The sequence below is a fragment of the Brassica napus genome, chromosome A1 (assembly GCF_020379485.1).
Source record: "Brassica napus cultivar Da-Ae chromosome A1, Da-Ae, whole genome shotgun sequence".
NCBI classification, from domain to species: Eukaryota; Viridiplantae; Streptophyta; class Magnoliopsida; order Brassicales; family Brassicaceae; genus Brassica; species Brassica napus.
This window is the reverse complement of record NC_063434.1, coordinates 25117661-25133849: the sequence shown is the minus strand read 5'-3', so window position 1 is coordinate 25133849 and position 16189 is coordinate 25117661. Positions and strand designations below refer to the sequence as shown.

The following is a 16189-nucleotide window of genomic DNA, read 5'->3' as shown; positions in this document are numbered from 1 at the left end:
AGGAAAGTTATTTAAATATCATGCAAAAATAATAAAATCATGTAAAAAGTGATTGTGATATATATATAATTTAGAACAACATTTCATTGATAATTATAAAGTATATTATGTGAAAATTGTAAGAATAAACTTAAAAAATGGAAATGCAATTGTTTGTAATATTTGTTCTGATAAAAATACAATCAGAACATTAATGTTTATATAAATATATCTTCAAATACTTTGTAAATCATATTTTAGTTATCAAAATTAAATATTATTTATATAATTTAATTATTACTAGCTATATCTTTATAAATAAAGGTTGTAAGATATATATTTTTATGCAATATGAGTTTCCGTGCGACATCGCACGGGTTTCTTTACCTAGTAAATACAATAAAATACAACACATAAATAATTGAAACAACATCCCGCCCGTAGGGCGGGCAAACCACTAGTATATTTAATGTTATGACAAACACGAGACTAAAGTCCTAATTTGGGTAAATAAACATTGATTAATCTGAAGTTTAGTAAAATTTATTTTAACATGATATATATGTATAAAAGAAATAGTATTTTAAATAAATGAGAATACTGTAACCTTATCTTAAAATAAATTAATTATATATAAGAAATCCAATATTAAAGAAATATAATTAATGAGTAAAATATTTTTACAAAACCTAATTGGTTATTGGATAATATTGTTTATTTAGTCATCAAATATTCAGTCATATATTTATATAAATATTAATAGTTAGAACTATGTTTTCATCATGTCTTTTTTTCTTCCAAACGGACAGTTCCCTATTACTGCGAATTATACATTCATTTCTGCATTATTTAAATTAGTAATTTTCAAAAAAAAAAAACTACAAATACATTCACAAATATAAAACAATCAATGTTTGGAGTGTTAAATTTAACCACAACAATAAAAAACTCCATTCTACTTACCATATATATATATAAAGAGTTGAAAAAATATTTAAGAAAATGTAAAACAATTGCAATAATTGAAAATCGTTTCATAATAATATAAAATTAGAATATGTAAATATACAATATAAGAAAAAAAAAAGTAAATATATAATATAAGAAATAGAAAAACTAAATTAAAATCTATGTGAAAATAGTATAGTAAAATAAATAATAAATATACAATATAAGAAATAAAATATTACATTAAACATCTATTATACTATTAGAATAAGTAAATATAAAATATAAGAAATAGAAAAATTACATTAAAAAATCTATCTGAAAAAAATGTATAATAAAATAAATAATAAGTAAATATACATTTTCATAAATAGAAATATTACATTAAACATCTATCATAATATTACAATTTGATAGAAAAGCAAAACAATTAGAATAACTAATTATACAATATAGTAAAAATAAATTATAAGTAAATATACAATATACAAAATAGAAAAAATACATTAAATATCTATCTGAAAAATTTATATTATTCATTTTTATATTTAAATATAAATAATAAAAACAAGAACATAGTATAAAAAATAGAAATATTACATTAAACATCTATCATAATATTATTATTTGATATAAAATCAAGAAAGCTATAATAAGTAAATATAAAAAATAAGAGAAAATAAACAATAAGTAAATATACAATCAAGAAATGAAAAAATTAAATTAAACATCTCTCTGAAATATGTATAGTAAAATAAATAATAAGTAAATGTACTATATAAGAAATAGAAACATTATATTAAACATCTACCGTAATATTAGAATAAGTAAATATACAATATAAGAAATAGAAATATTACATTAAACATCTACCGTAATATTACCATTTGATATAAAGCAAAAAAAATAGAATACATGACAATATAAGAAATAAAAATGACGTTTTTCTGTATCTAAATGAAATGAAAGTAATCTCTATTTATAGATAAAAAGAAATCTTGAATTTTGATATAATTTCTATACTTTTTTAAAAGTTTATTTATTTAATAAATGCTTTCAAATTACTAGGTGAAAATAAAAATCAAAAGAAATCTACACAACTAATGAAAAATCTTTTGTCGAGTAATAAAACGACATGTGACAGCCTTGAGCCACAAAACTTTTTTTTAACAGTTGAAACTTTACAGCAGTTGTTGAATTCACGTAGATAGACACAATATTTCAATACTTTCATTGGAAGAGTTTCAACAATTGAAACCAACTTTCGATAAGCCGTTGTAATATGGTCTTAGTAAATCTAAGATTTGTAAAAATGTTGTCCTCACGTGTAAATTAGAATGTAGTGTAATTTATAGATGGGTCCCTATTCTTATTTTTTTCATTTTATATTAAGTAATGTTATGCCATTTTGAGTTGATAAATAGAAAAAAAAAAGACACCATTGGTTTTCTTTCTCATATTAATTCTTTGCCTTATCTTCAACTAGTATTATCTTTTAATAATAAAAGGTATATAGACTTTTATTCAGTTTGTGGTCTGGAGAGCACTGAGTAATCAATATACTGTTTATATATAAGATATATTTATTAAGGTTCCAAGCTTGTTGGATAGGGATGAGTTTAAGAACTTGTTTAGAACTTAATGATGTTGATTAACAAGTTAAATTCCAGGTAATTAGCTATTTACAGACATACCGACAAAGAATCTTAAGTAATAAAGAAACACCAAAGCTATATCTGATTTGTCAGAATGTTTTAAAAAACAGAGTCCAAGTTGACAACTTTCAGCCTTTGATTTTAGTTCTCATCAATAATACTGTCCTTAACTTTCTCACCACCTCGTTTTTTTTCTTAGATCTAAGAAACAGAGAGATAGGTAAGATGAGAAAGGCGTGTCTAAATCCAGACAGAGTTGTGGAACACGAGTTGCAGGAAGTTGGGTTTAGTCCAGAATCTGAGAAGGCGACGAATAAGCATCATGAAGAGGAAGAGGAAGAGGAAGAGGAAGAGGAGGAATCTGTGGAGAAGATCTTTGAAAGCAGAGAAGTACCTTCTTGGACAAAGCAGCTGACTTTGAGGGCTTTTGTGGTGAGCTTTGTGCTAAGCATCTTGTTTAGCTTCATTGTTATGAAGCTTAACCTCACCACAGGAATCATACCGTCGCTCAATGTCTCTGCTGGTCTTCTGGGTTTCTTCTTTGTCAAGACGTGGACCAAGATGCTTCATAGGTCTGGATACTTGAAACAGCCGTTTACTCGCCAGGAGAATACTGTTATTCAGACTTGTGTTGTTGCTTCTTCCGGCATTGCCTTCAGCGGTAAGGAGAACATTCATAGCTTCATATTGACTCTTTTGTACTCATCACTCACCTGCTTTCTTTTATCTACAGGAGGGTTTGGGACATACCTCTTTGGCATGAGTGAACGAATTGCAAAGCAATCAGGAGATGTTGCTCGTGGCGTCAAGAACCCTTCATTGGGTTGGATTATTGGATTCCTCTTTGTTGTCAGCTTTCTTGGCCTCTTCTCAGTTGTTCCCCTGAGGAAGGTTTGGTCTCAATTTTGTTAATGTAAACCAAAAAGGGGACAATGAGTTGAAGAGATCAGTTTCTATGTGTGTTGCAGATAATGGTAATAGACTTCAAACTAACATACCCAAGTGGTACTGCAACTGCTCATCTTATCAACAGCTTTCATACACCTCAAGGAGCCAAGCTAGCCAAGTACTACTGTCTTTTCTCTTCATTTTAATGCTTATGAGCCTTGAGTTCTCTGTTTTTAACTCCATGCTGCTTCTCTGCATCAGGAAACAAGTGAGGGTCTTAGGGAAGTTCTTCTCATTTAGCTTCTTGTGGAGTTTCTTCCAATGGTTCTTCACCGGAGGAGAAAATTGTGGGTTCTCCAACTTCCCTACCTTTGGACTCAAAGCTTATCAATACAAGTAAGTTCACTCACTCAAAAAAGAAAGAGCATTGGCTTATTGGAGTTTCTTTCTGGTGAGAGCCTGATGTACAAATAGGTTCTACTTTGATTTTTCAGCAACATATGTGGGTGTTGGCATGATATGCCCATACATAATCAACATCTCTGTTCTCTTGGGAGGGATCCTCTCTTGGGGTATAATGTGGCCTCTCATTGAAACCAAAAAGGGAGATTGGTTTCCTGCAGATGTCGAACCCAGCAGCATGCATGGTCTCCAGGCTTACAAGGTACATTAAACTCTGGCCCGATCCTTAGATTTTAGGTGTTATAGACGATTTAGTAAAGATTTCAATAATTTTTTTTTCTTTTTTTTACAAATTTAGAGTCCTATGCATATGCATGTAATTTTCTTCAAAATTTTTGGAGGCTAGATGCCAATGATTCATTCGACTTTGCTGGACCGGCCCTGACTAAACTCTCCATTAGTTCCTCTTTTTATTGTTCCTCTCCTGCTTTATTGTTTCTTTCCAGGTGTTCATAGCTGTTGCTATAATCCTAGGAGATGGCTTATACAACTTCTGCAAGGTGCTGAGCCGGACACTATCAGGACTATTCGTACAGCTCCGAGGCACTACTCCATCTTTCTCAAGAAGATCTTTCACAGTCCAAGAAGAAGAAGACCCTCATGCTTCCCCACAAACCCCAAAAGAATCATACGACGACCAACGCCGCACAAGATTCTTCCTCAAAGACCAAATCCCCACATGGTTCGCCGTCGGAGGATACATCACCATCTCCGCAGCCTCCACCGCCATACTCCCGCACATGTTCCACCAGCTCAGATGGTACTACATCCTCGTCATCTACATCTGCGCGCCGGTCCTAGCCTTCTGCAACGCCTACGGAGCCGGACTCACAGACTGGTCCTTGGCCTCAACATACGGCAAGCTCGCCATATTCACGATAGGAGCGTGGGCGGGCTCCGAGCACGGCGGCATGCTGGCTGGACTAGCGGCGTGCGGCGTCATGATGAACATAGTCTCCACAGCTTCTGACCTCACACAGGACTTCAAAACGGGATACCTCACGTTATCGTCTCCCAAGTCAATGTTTGTATCCCAAGTCATCGGCACAGCGATGGGCTGCGTCGTCTCACCTTGCGTGTTCTGGCTGTTCTACAAGGCGTTCGACGACTTAGGCATCCCGAACAGCGAGTACCCCGCCCCGTTCGCCACCGTGTACCGGAGCATGGCGAAGCTGGGAGTAGAAGGTGTTGCTTCTTTACCAAGAGAATGTTTAGTTCTTTGCTATGCTTTCTTCAGCGTGGCGATTCTTGTGAACATAGTGAAGGATAGTTTGCCGAGCAGGTGGGGGAGGTTCGTGCCGCTTCCGATGGCTATGGCTATACCGTTTTTCTTGGGGCCGTACTTTGCGATAGACATGTGTGTGGGGAGTTTGGTGCTTTTCGTGTGGGAGAGAGTGGATGCGGCCAAGGCTGAGGCGTTTGGGACTGCGGTGGCGTCTGGATTGATATGTGGAGATGGGATTTGGTCGTTTCCGAGCTCGGTGTTGGCTATAGCTGGTGTGAATCCTCCTGTTTGTATGAAGTTTCTCTCTGCTGCGACTAATTCGAGAGTTGATAGCTTTCTGAAAAGATCTTAAGGCGTTGGTAAAGTGTATTGTTGTATAGATCATAGGTGTGGAGGAGTTTGTTTGGATTTGTAACTGCACAATTCATGCTTTATAAATGGTTGTTTTTTTTTTTTGAATCACATAAAAAGACGTAAACTTGCAAACATAGAAACAGAGTTTTGTAGTGATTGCGGTAAAGAACAAGACTTTTGGTGGAGAAACGGTCGAGATCACTGATGATGAGGTCGGTGAAGAGAAATCAATTTCGTTTCGGTCTCTTCCTCTGTTTTTGACCCTTCAGTGTTTCCAAAAATAGAGAGAGAGAGAGAGAGAGAGAGAGAGAGCTGAGGTGTCGCAGTCTCTAGATATATAAAAGGGTACGAGAAACTCTCTTGCCTTCTTCTCTCCTTGAAGTCCGTTCTTCCTTGTGATCTATCATTCTCGCTTTCTGCTACAAACTTCCTCTGTTTTTTTTTTCTTCTTCTTCTTTCCCTCTCTGTGATTATTATCTCTGTTTTTCTTTTTTTTTTTAAATCAGAATGAACGGGAAGACCTCTGTTTCCAAGGAGCTAAACGCCAAACATTCAAAGGTTGCACATCTTTTTCTATTGATGTCTATTGTCCCCGATGATAAATGGTTGCCTTAGAGATTTGTGTGTGTGTTCTTATACAGATATTGGAAGCACTTTTAAAGCAACCAGACAATAGAGAATGTGCAGATTGTAGATCAAAGTAAGCGTGAGGATACCATCTCTCTCTTTCTTCTTGTTCGTCTTCATTCAACAGAATGATAAGAGCTTTTGTTTGTTGTTTGGATGATCTATATCTATTTCTCCAGGGCACCAAGATGGGCAAGTGTGAACCTTGGGATATTCATATGTATGCAATGCTCTGGTATCCATCGCAGCCTTGGTGTCCACATCTCTCAGGTTTCTTTACTTCTTTTTAATTGATTTGTGTTTGAACATGGATCATATTACAAGTTAGTGATGATCTTGCTTGGCTCTTGAAAACAGGTAAGGTCTATAACTCTGGATACATGGCTTCCAGATCAGGTTGCTTTCATGCAATGTAAGCTCCTCTTTTGTCATGAACCCATTCAGTTGTTGAAATTTCAGTATTAATCCCATAGCTTGATTGATCATATTCTTGTTCTTCGTTTAGCTACCGGTAATGCTAAGGCAAATCAGTACTGGGAATCAGAGCTACCTCTTCATTTTGAGAGAAGTTCAAGCGACGCGTTTATAAGAGCCAAGTAAATTGCTTCTTTGTGTTGCTGCCTTTGCTGCTTCTTCATATGTTACAAGCTTAGATCATTTTTTTGGTTTTTCTTAGATACAACGAGAAGAAATGGGTGTCACCGGGAGGGATTCAACCTTCTCCTATAGCTAGCCAGCTAAGCTGCAAAGTTAGTCACTTGGTAGAGACCGGTTATAAGCCTGCAACTCCAAAGAAAGCAAGAACTCTTTCCCTTGATGAAGACCTCCTTCTTAAGCATGCTCTTCAAGTTACACCTCCAGAAACAAGAATTCGAGCGGTATGGTAGTTTAGTCAAATGTCATGTGGCAAGAACCAATAATGCTTTCTTAGTAGGATCATGAACCATTTTGATAAAACTGTTTCTGCAATGCAGGGTTCGGTAGATATGAAGGAGAATGTATATGCTCTACCTCTACCAGTGGGGATGGAAGCTAAGAAACCAAATCAAAAGAATGAGATTTTCTCCGGGGAAATGTATCAGAATAGAAGTACTACCATAGCACCACCCTCCAGCTGGGCTACTTTCGACTGTAAGGCGAACTTTTCTTTTTATCTTATATGAAATGTTATGATTCTAAATCTATAAATGTGAATGAAACAGGATGAAAGAATGAGAAGATGGAGCTTTTAATTATGGTCAACAGGTTGGCAGATATGAATTCAAAAGCCAACAATAGAAGTTCTTCTATTTTTTTTTCTATGTATCTACTTTTGGTTGGTTGCTTGTAACTAAATCATTTAAATACAATTGAAGACAGACATCTTCATTACTTTGGACCGAAAGAAAAAGCAATACAACTCACCCATTTTGTATTATGATTTTGAATTGTTAAAGAAGTAACATCAGTTGATTGCTCCATACTCCTCATTCCTCAATACTATAAACTATATCAAGCAACAGACAACAATGATGACTTCAACAATCCATTTTCAGAAATTTCGGTTTGTACTTTGTATGTTTGTATCTCAATGTTGGTGACTTGAGGGCCAATTCTAATACAGGCCCAATAGAGATATGGGCCTTAAGCCGAAGATAGCAGATTGACTAGTAGGAACAGAGAAAGGGAATAGATTTTCAGTTGTGTCGGCTGAAGAAGAAGCACACAGATGGCGGCGAGCGCGCGTCTCCGGCTGCCGGCGGCGATGGCCGTCCGGCGGGAGGAAGGCGCTCCGAATTCAAAATCTTCGCAGGAAAAACCGAGAATTTATCTCAACAAACCTTCATGGATAGTCACAACTCAGGTGAAAACTTCTATCTCCAGAGTTTGATAATAAAACGAGAATAAGCTTTGAGCTCTGAGATTAACAGTGTGGCGCTAAGACGGAGACGAGGAGAAAGGAGAAGGGTAGATGCGTAATATGCCATGGAACTGGAAGAGTCGACTGTTTCAATTGTAGCGGGAAAGGTAACGAACTGAAAGTTTTCTCTCTGTTTCTCAACTCTTCAATAATTGTCTCATCGTGTTGTATGATTCAAAGGGAGGACTAACTGCGTGGATATGGAGATGCTTCCGAAAGGAGAGTGGCCCAAATGGTAAAAACATGTTGTTAGAGTCTTTGTATTGTATCTCTCATGTTTGATCCACTTTTGGTGTGTTTGGTCACAGGTGCAGGAGCTGTGGAGGGAGTGGTTTATGTGAATGCTCTCGCTGTCTTGGCACCGGAGAGTACAGATACATTATGGGGTTCCGCTTCTTGAACAAACACGATGACGTTGATTCACAGTTATGATTTTCTGAAAACGCTGGTGATCATGTTTCTTTTTGTATACGTTTAATGATGAATAGTGAATACTTTATAGTATGTTCAGATATGGTTGCTCCAGACTTGTTTGGTTTTAGTGTGTTAAATGTCTTGTCTCTGTCTCTGCAAGAATGCTACAATTAATGTCTCTTCTCTTTATTTGGGTGAAAGAGTTGCAAAGTATGCTGTATAGGTTATTAGTTTATCAAGAGTTAATGAGAGTATTAATTCAAGTTTAGTTACATTACTTTAGTACTATAACAACAAGCTACTAAAATTTTGATTAATAGCTTCTGACCATTCTCACAGTGGCCGTCTACTGCACAGATGAACCAGTGCTCACCAACCTCTGATATAACTATTGAGTCATTGCCTTTGTTGAAGAGAGATATGTAATTGTCTCTTCCACAGTATACGTAGGCTGTAGAATTAACTTGCATAACATTATGCTGGTCTCTATTGTAGTTGAGAACTGTTTAAGAAGAGAGACGGATTTAGCAAGGTGGGTGTTGGAAACAATGTAAGGGATGGGACTGTAACTTAAACTCTACTATATTATGTAGGAATTAGAAATTTTACCTAAGACATCGCCGACATGAAACTCTCTTCCCTGTGTCCGGTTGGTATAGTTTGTGTAAAGTTCCCAACCAGAGCTGTCGCCAACTATATGGTTTGATCCTTCGGATTTTAGCATGAATGACGACAGCAAGAACATGATCAAGCTGGAGAGCCATCTTTGCCGATGAAACGTTGTCATCTCTTTGCCTTTGTTTTCTCTATTTTTTCCAAAATTCAGTCTAGGTTTATAGCAGTAAGCATAGGTGGGTGGGAAGGTCATGACATTGTTGTGTTTACTACATTAGTTACTTAATCATGTAAACCATACTTTTGTTTTCATAGTCTACTAATACAACAAAGAATAGAGTAATTAGGCAAGTTGAATCATTAGACTGCACTTTGAGAAGAGGTCGACATTGTTCAACCACTTGCATCCAGTTTTCTCTTCGGTTTTGTTCTCCTTCTTCTTGGCATTATGTTTATCCAGACCAAAGCAGCCGGCTGAGACCTTATCGTAGACCGCAGGCTCAAGGTTCCATGATGCCTGTGATATAGAATACGGAAGGCAGATTATGTGGATTGACCAAGTCCCTAAATCATCGTCTTCATTAACGTTTGTATATTGTCATTAACTTCTGTAGATTCTAGACCTGTTCATCACTCTGTATATAAACAGAGTTCCATTATCAATAATAATTATCATTCATACCAATCCAATAGCCTGAAGTGAATAGATGTGGTTCTTGGAGAATGCTGACCTTGCTTTTTGGCGAATAAACAGACGTTAAATTAAAACTCTATGATAGGAAACATTCTAACCAATTGAACTATAGTTGGCGCATCCAATCATAACAAATATCCGTCACTTACTCACTTGGCATTTCAATAATTATGGTACGTTAGAATCAGTGTTCTAAAATACTCCCTCTGTTTCTTAATGTTACATATTTTTAGTTTTTTTATACATTTTAATAAAACACAATAAATTTGCATAATTTTTTGTGTTTATCTTTGTTCTATAATTTTAAGCCAATAAAAATTCAATAAGTGCAATTAAGTTTTTTGAAATTTGTAATTAGTTAATAAAACATGTCTTGAAAATATACAAAATAGATCTTTTTAAAACAATTTTTTTTCTAGAATATGTAATATTAAGGAACAGAGAGATTACTGTTTAGGCGGCGTTTAGGCGCTATACGGTAGCCAACCGTACTATTTTTATATTATATAATGTTTTATGTGGATTTATATAATTCAGACGAATAATAGCGTTTAGACAGACATTATGCGGTATACGCGGACGCCTAGGCGGATTTTAAGTATTAATATTCAAAAAGTAAACTATTAATATAATCATTATATTATATTAATGTTATTATATAGATTACTTTTACTTATTTTATGTATTTATATGATTATAGATATTAGTATAATTGTTGCAAAATCATTTTTAATTTATCATCTTTATGTATTAAAATGTCTTTAATTTTTATAATTTAAAACTATTCATATATGTTAAACTATATATTTATACATAAAAGTGGATTTAAATTATATTTATGTTAAAAAATAATGTATATATATATTAATCTTAAAGTTTATTTCGTGTAAAAGTATATATATGTATATACCCAATTTAAGCTTTCGTATATACGGTTAGGCAATATACTATCATCTAATGCGTAACGAATGTCTAACTTGTTTTAGAACATTGATTAGAAAAGTAGTTGTAACAGAGCCCGCCTTGACCACAAGCTGGTCAAGCATAGGGTTTAGTGCCGGTAGATTTATAAATACTGTAGGGGCCGAAAGAGAAATTTCGTTTCTGGTCTTACAGAACTATGTATTGAAAACATGGCGGACTATTGGAGTGTTAGTAGTAGGAGCAAAGTCTGGACCCAGTTCACGTGGCTTTTGGTGTGAAAGGTATGACTTTCAACTTTCAACTTTCAAGGACATACCAAGGAGAGTTTAATAATTCAAAAGGATTTGCTTTCATTTTCTTCAGAAACGCGGCTTTGTTTATTCACTCATATTCGTTATTGTTGTTCCTCTCAAAAATAATCTACCTTTTATCTTAAAGGGCTTATTTGCTAAATAGCCAAAAAAAAAAAGGGAAATTAGATTTTGGGAAAGAGTAGAGAGAGATAGGAAGAGAAAGTAGGAGAGAGAGAGTGTTTTTAGTTAAGTAGTGAATTTTGTTTTTTTTGTGGTTACTGGATGCAATTTCCCTATCCTAAAACAATACACAAAAAGAAAATTTCCTAAAATATCATATGTAAAATAAAATAATAAATACTTATATTTATAACTGAATAATTAATTAAATATATTAGTAGTTTAAAAAAAATTGTAAACTATGTAAACAATAAATTATACAATAAAAAAAATATATATATATATAAATTATATTTAGGTTTAGTGAACTTAAGATCTAGTATTGAGAAGTGGAATTAAAATTTTGATTTATCGTTTATGGTAATTTAGATTTTTTTTTGAAATATTACTTTTTGGATTTTCCTGTGTGTGTTGTTTTGACAAAACGTTTTTTACTGTCATTGATGTGATTTATGTGAAACGATAATATTTTAAAATTAACACAAATTGGAGCTTCTTAAGGTTTTCCCTCTTCCAACCTTTTTGCTTGGCTTTTTCTTTTTGGTAAAATCTTTTTTTTTGCTTGACTTATTAAACAAACCCTTTGAAGTTTCGTTGATGGGTATCCTTACACAAAGATCCAATATGTTACGTTATTTTCAATTTGACGAATCAAGCTTCCTGCAACCTTTCATGTTTTTAAAAAAAAATTTGCAAACATCCATGTTTTCGTTGTCTTTATAAAACTAACACTTAAAAGTCTTCTTAATGAGCTAAACCCAAAAACTCAGTCTCTGTCTTCTCTTTCATTGTTTTGCTTCTTTCTCACGCTTACCCTAGGCTTTTGGGGGTATTCAGCTTCTCGTTCTTGATCTTGGAGAATGACTTCCCCAAACGAAAACGACCAAGTTTCCATTCCAGAAGCAACATCTCGTGCTCACACCAGGGCTTTCAATTTCAAGAACCGGAGTGTTTCCCTCTCAAATTCAACTTATTACATTGATGGATGTGACAACTCAAAGGTGGCTTTGGGCTACACAGTCCCAATTCGAACACAGAGAAGACCACCTGGTCCTCTTTACTCTACTCCCAGACCTGAGTCTCACTTTCCTCCTTCTATTGAACCTCCTGATTCCTCCTCTACCGTTGATGTTCGATCTGAAGACGAATCCGTATTGGAAAATGCAAATATCTTGAAATCTGGACAACTAGGGATGTGTAATGAACCTTACTGTACCACTTGTCCTTCTTACTACAGCCACCAATCTGCTAATTTTCATACTTCCAAAGTTTCTGACTCTAGGGTATGTATGTATGTATATTAATGCTTCTACTTAACTTGAGGACCAAGTAAGTGTTAGACATAACTGATATGAATGTTATTTTTTCTTTTTAGTTCCACACTGTTCTGTATGATGATGCTAGAGGTTGGGCTAAGCGATTTGCTTCCTCTGTTCGTAGATGCGTGCCTGGAATCATGAATCCTCATTCCAAATTCGTTCAAGTCTGGACTAGATTCTTAGCCTTTTCATGCTTGATGGCTATTTTTATAGATCCCACCTTCGTCTTCCTCTTATTAATCCGACATGTATGCTTCCTTCCTCTTCCTCTATCAGTCTCTTGTTTGACTGTATATTTTTTTCATGAGTTTAAGATTACTGCAGGACAACAAATGTATAGAGATTGATTGGCCTAAGACTACCGTACTGGTGTCTCTTAGAAGTATGTTTGATCTTATATTCTTCATTAACATTCTGCTTCAGGTGTGTCTCCTTTGTTCTTGTCTCTTGTGTAAGAAATGATTTTCTTTAATTATTCTTCTTGCCATATTTGTCGCAGTTTCGAATGGCCTATGTAGCTCCTGAGTCTAGAATAGTTGGTGCTGGCCAGTTAGTTGATCATCCAAGAAAAATTGCTCGCAATTACTTGCGAGGCAAATTTTTTCTTGACTTGTTCATAGTGTTACCCATTCCACAGGTTTTGTACTCTCAGCCCTTGAAATGTTTCTTTGAGTATTGTCAACTCGGAGATGTTTCTTTTTCTTACATTATATTTCACCTTTGTGTTTCAGATAATGACATTATCGATATTACCAGCACACTTAGGCACATCCACAGCAGGATTTGAGAGAAACATTATACGCAGCACATTTATAGTACAATACATTCCAAAGTTATATAGGCTTCTTCCTCTTCTTGCTGGCCAAACACCGACAGGCTTCATATTTGAGTCGGCTTGGGCAAGCTTTGTTATTAATCTTCTAACCTTCATGCTTGCTGGTCATGCTGTTGGATCTTGCTGGTATTTTTCAGGAATTGAGGTATATAAGTCAGTTTCTTAAGAAATACTTTATGTATGTTTTCACAACTCCGAGTAGTTTTACTGATTCTTCTCTCTCTCTCTTTTTGTTTTTTTTTTCCAGAGAGTAAAAAAGTGTCTGTTGTATGCGGCTTGGAATAACTCGGTGGATGAACGTAGGAACCTTATAGATTGTGCTCGTGGGAACATCTACGCATCTGCGTCACTACGAGCTCGCTGGAGAGATAGTGACAGTGTCAATGCTTGTTTTCAAGAGAGTGGCTTTTCGTATGGCATATATGCGAAGGCAGTCAATCTTACTAGTCATTCTAGTATCTTCACACGATTCAGTTACTCACTGTTTTGGGGATTCCAGGTAACTTAGGCTCTATTAGGTTAACTGATGTTCAAACTATGTAGTCTCTTAAATCACTCTTGACTAATGTAAAACTGTTTGTGCAACTCTGTAAGCAAATAAGCACGCTTGCTGGAAACCTATCACCAAGTTACTCAGTGGGGGAGGTTTTCTTTACAATGGGCATCACTGGACTAGGCCTTTTGCTTTTTGCGAGGCTCATTGGTAATATGCACAACTTCCTTCAAGCTCTTGATCGAAGGTAAGCCTACTCCATCAATTATGTTTCAAAAGAAAAAACATTTGATCCACCAAGTGAGATTGATGATTTGTGCTTGTCTTTTTTTAGGAGGATGGAAATGATGCTGAGACGGCGTGACGTGGAGCAGTGGATGAGCCATAGACTGTTGCCAGAAGATATAAGAAAGTCTGTGCAACTTTGCATCTCATTTGAATTAGTATTTTGGTCATACATTTGAATTCTCAGGCTATGTTATGGGAGGGTCGATAGAACTAGCTCAGTAGTTTGTTCAACAAAATGCAGGAGGGTGCGAGAGGCAGAAAGGTTCAACTGGGCAGCGACTAGAGGAGTTAACGAGGAGTTTCTCTTTGAGAATATGCCTGAAGATCTCCTGAGAGATATAAAACGTCATCTCTTCAAATTTCTCAAGAAGGTAATAAGTTTAATACATTGCACTAGATCAGAATCCCTTCCTATGTACTTCTTTTTTTTGAATATCAAGAGGTTCGGGGCCGAAATCACAACATGTTATATTAATTTTGTCCTAGCGGTCACTCGAACTGGGGACCTCTGGCACAATGGTCAGGGTCCTTTCTAGTTGAGCTAATGACCACTAGATCAGAATCCATTTCTACCTGTGTACTTTGCGGAGAGGTGTAGTTCTAAAACTCACTATTCAGATAGTGGGCATAGATAATAACCATTTCTGATACTCAACCATAATGTTTTGAAGTGTTGTTTGGGGTTTGCAGGTGAGAATATTCTCGCTGATGGATGAATCAATCTTGGATTCAATACGTGAGAGGCTGAAACAGAGAACGTACATAAGTAGTAGCACGGTGTTGCACCGCAGAGGTCTAGTTGAGAAAATGGTATTCATAGTGAGAGGTGAGATGGAGAGCATTGGACAAGACGGTTCTGTTCTTCTTTTATCAGAAGGTGATGTTTGTGGTGAAGAGCTTCTCACTTGGTGCCTCGAACGCTCTTCTGTAAACCCTGGTACGTCCCTTTTACTAACAGCTTTGGCTTTCTATGTGTGTGAGTGTTTCTGTGTGTTTGTAACTTTCCAATTTATTGCGTTAAGAAGTTGAAATATTAAAGATTGAAACTGAATATGTTTTGAAACTTGAAGATGGGAGGAGCATAAAGTTGCCGCTAAAGGGGTTGGTTAGCAACAGAAGTGTTAGATGCGTGACAAACGTAGAGGCGTTTTCGCTGAGTGTAGCAGATCTTGAAGACGTAACGAGCTTGTTCTCAAGATTCCTACGGAGCCATCGAGTGCTAGGGGCCATAAGATACGAGTCTCCGTATTGGAGGCTAAGAGCAGCTACGCAAATACAAGTGGCTTGGAGATACAGAAGGAGACGACTTCACAGATTATACACTGCTCAGTCAACTTCCCGCCGATAGATTTTATTGCACTCTTTATTTGTTAATTGTGATAATTTGATGATATTTTAGTTAGGAAATTCAAATATAAAGCTTAATGTTTTTATTCAGTAGTGATATTTAAGTGAAATAATTCTGTTTAATAAGATACTATTTATTCCAAGTGTTGCTAAATGTTGAAGCTTGTCTACGTAATTATGGGTCTCTGTTAAGGTGCTGGAGAAATTTACGATGATATTCGTAAGAAGCTGAGAAGATTCATGTGACGTGACAAAGTGAAAATCAAGGTTGCCTAATCTGCCTAGAAAATCTCAATGTATTTTTGTAAATCTACTCAAATAAGTATAAATAGTCAAATGTTTGACCAAAAAAGGTATAAATAGTCAAATACAACCATTTATGCCATAACTAATTTTTCTATTAATTATTTTTAAAAATAAATTGGTTCATAAACAATATTTGTTACCTAGTTTAGAAAACAATAATTTTTATTTCAACTAAAATTAACAGAAATTGGATAGGTAGTGAAGAGAACTCTAAAAAAAAATACAGCTAAATTATATGATAAACTATCTATTTTATTTTGGGAATTCGGCCAAAAAAATCACGAACTTTGCATGAATTGCCAAAATAAACCTGAACTTTTGGACTGGCCAAAAAAATACCAAACTTTTCATTGACTTTAAAATTTATTAACAATGTCTTTATTGTCTTGCCAATTTAGCACGCCGTTAGCAACTTAACAGAAAAAAATTGACGTTGTTTATTG

The 16189-nt window shown here is 35.3% G+C and overlaps 4 protein-coding genes and 1 long non-coding RNA gene across 7 annotated transcripts; 4 read left to right on the top strand and 1 right to left on the bottom strand.

The window, feature by feature from the left end:
• Positions 1–2678: 2678 nt before the first annotated feature.
• Positions 2679–5610, top strand: LOC106347467 (probable metal-nicotianamine transporter YSL5). 2 transcript variants are annotated; one of them, XM_013787001.3, is made up of 6 exons: positions 2679–3243; positions 3316–3473; positions 3551–3648; positions 3732–3866; positions 3945–4134; positions 4379–5610. In XM_013787001.3, the coding sequence occupies exons 1-6, from the start codon at positions 2808–2810 to the stop codon at positions 5507–5509; spliced, it is 2148 nt and encodes a 715-aa protein (XP_013642455.1). In that variant the 5' UTR covers positions 2679–2807; the 3' UTR covers positions 5510–5610. The 2 variants fall into 2 exon arrangements, with proteins under 2 accessions (XP_013642455.1, XP_013642470.1); XM_013787016.3 differs by lacking the exons at positions 2679–3243; positions 3316–3473 and having other exon boundaries at positions 3965–4134.
• Positions 5611–5851: 241 nt separating this feature from the next.
• Positions 5852–7558, top strand: LOC106347484 (probable ADP-ribosylation factor GTPase-activating protein AGD15). Its single transcript, XM_022687635.2, has 8 exons — positions 5852–6069; positions 6153–6211; positions 6318–6408; positions 6496–6550; positions 6644–6734; positions 6815–7016; positions 7113–7269; positions 7341–7558. Coding segments are annotated over exons 1-8 (708 nt in total). The 5' UTR covers positions 5852–6018; the 3' UTR covers positions 7343–7558.
• A 221-nt stretch (positions 7559–7779) lies between these two features.
• Positions 7780–8641, top strand: BNAA01G27880D. 2 transcript variants are annotated; one of them, XM_013819912.3, is made up of 4 exons: positions 7780–7981; positions 8049–8145; positions 8219–8273; positions 8347–8641. In XM_013819912.3, the coding sequence occupies exons 1-4, from the start codon at positions 7847–7849 to the stop codon at positions 8468–8470; spliced, it is 411 nt and encodes a 136-aa protein (XP_013675366.1). In that variant the 5' UTR covers positions 7780–7846; the 3' UTR covers positions 8471–8641. The 2 variants fall into 2 exon arrangements, with proteins under 2 accessions (XP_013675366.1, XP_022543359.1); XM_022687638.2 differs by having other exon boundaries at positions 7785–7981; positions 8061–8145.
• LOC125577278 lies at positions 8478–10286 on the bottom strand. The gene is made up of 2 exons (XR_007315648.1): positions 9062–10286; positions 8478–8954 (listed from the first exon to the last, which is right to left on the bottom strand). It is a non-coding gene; the product is annotated as an uncharacterized LOC125577278 (long non-coding RNA).
• A 1505-nt stretch (positions 10287–11791) lies between these two features.
• LOC106347458 (putative cyclic nucleotide-gated ion channel 19) lies at positions 11792–15583 on the top strand. The gene is made up of 11 exons (XM_048738558.1): positions 11792–12441; positions 12534–12725; positions 12802–12900; positions 12977–13114; positions 13209–13457; positions 13560–13811; positions 13907–14052; positions 14140–14217; positions 14335–14464; positions 14784–15030; positions 15164–15583. Exons 1-11 carry the CDS (start codon positions 12019–12021, stop codon positions 15439–15441), a joined length of 2232 nt encoding a protein of 743 aa, XP_048594515.1. The 5' UTR covers positions 11792–12018; the 3' UTR covers positions 15442–15583.
• Positions 15584–16189: the final 606 nt, after the last annotated feature.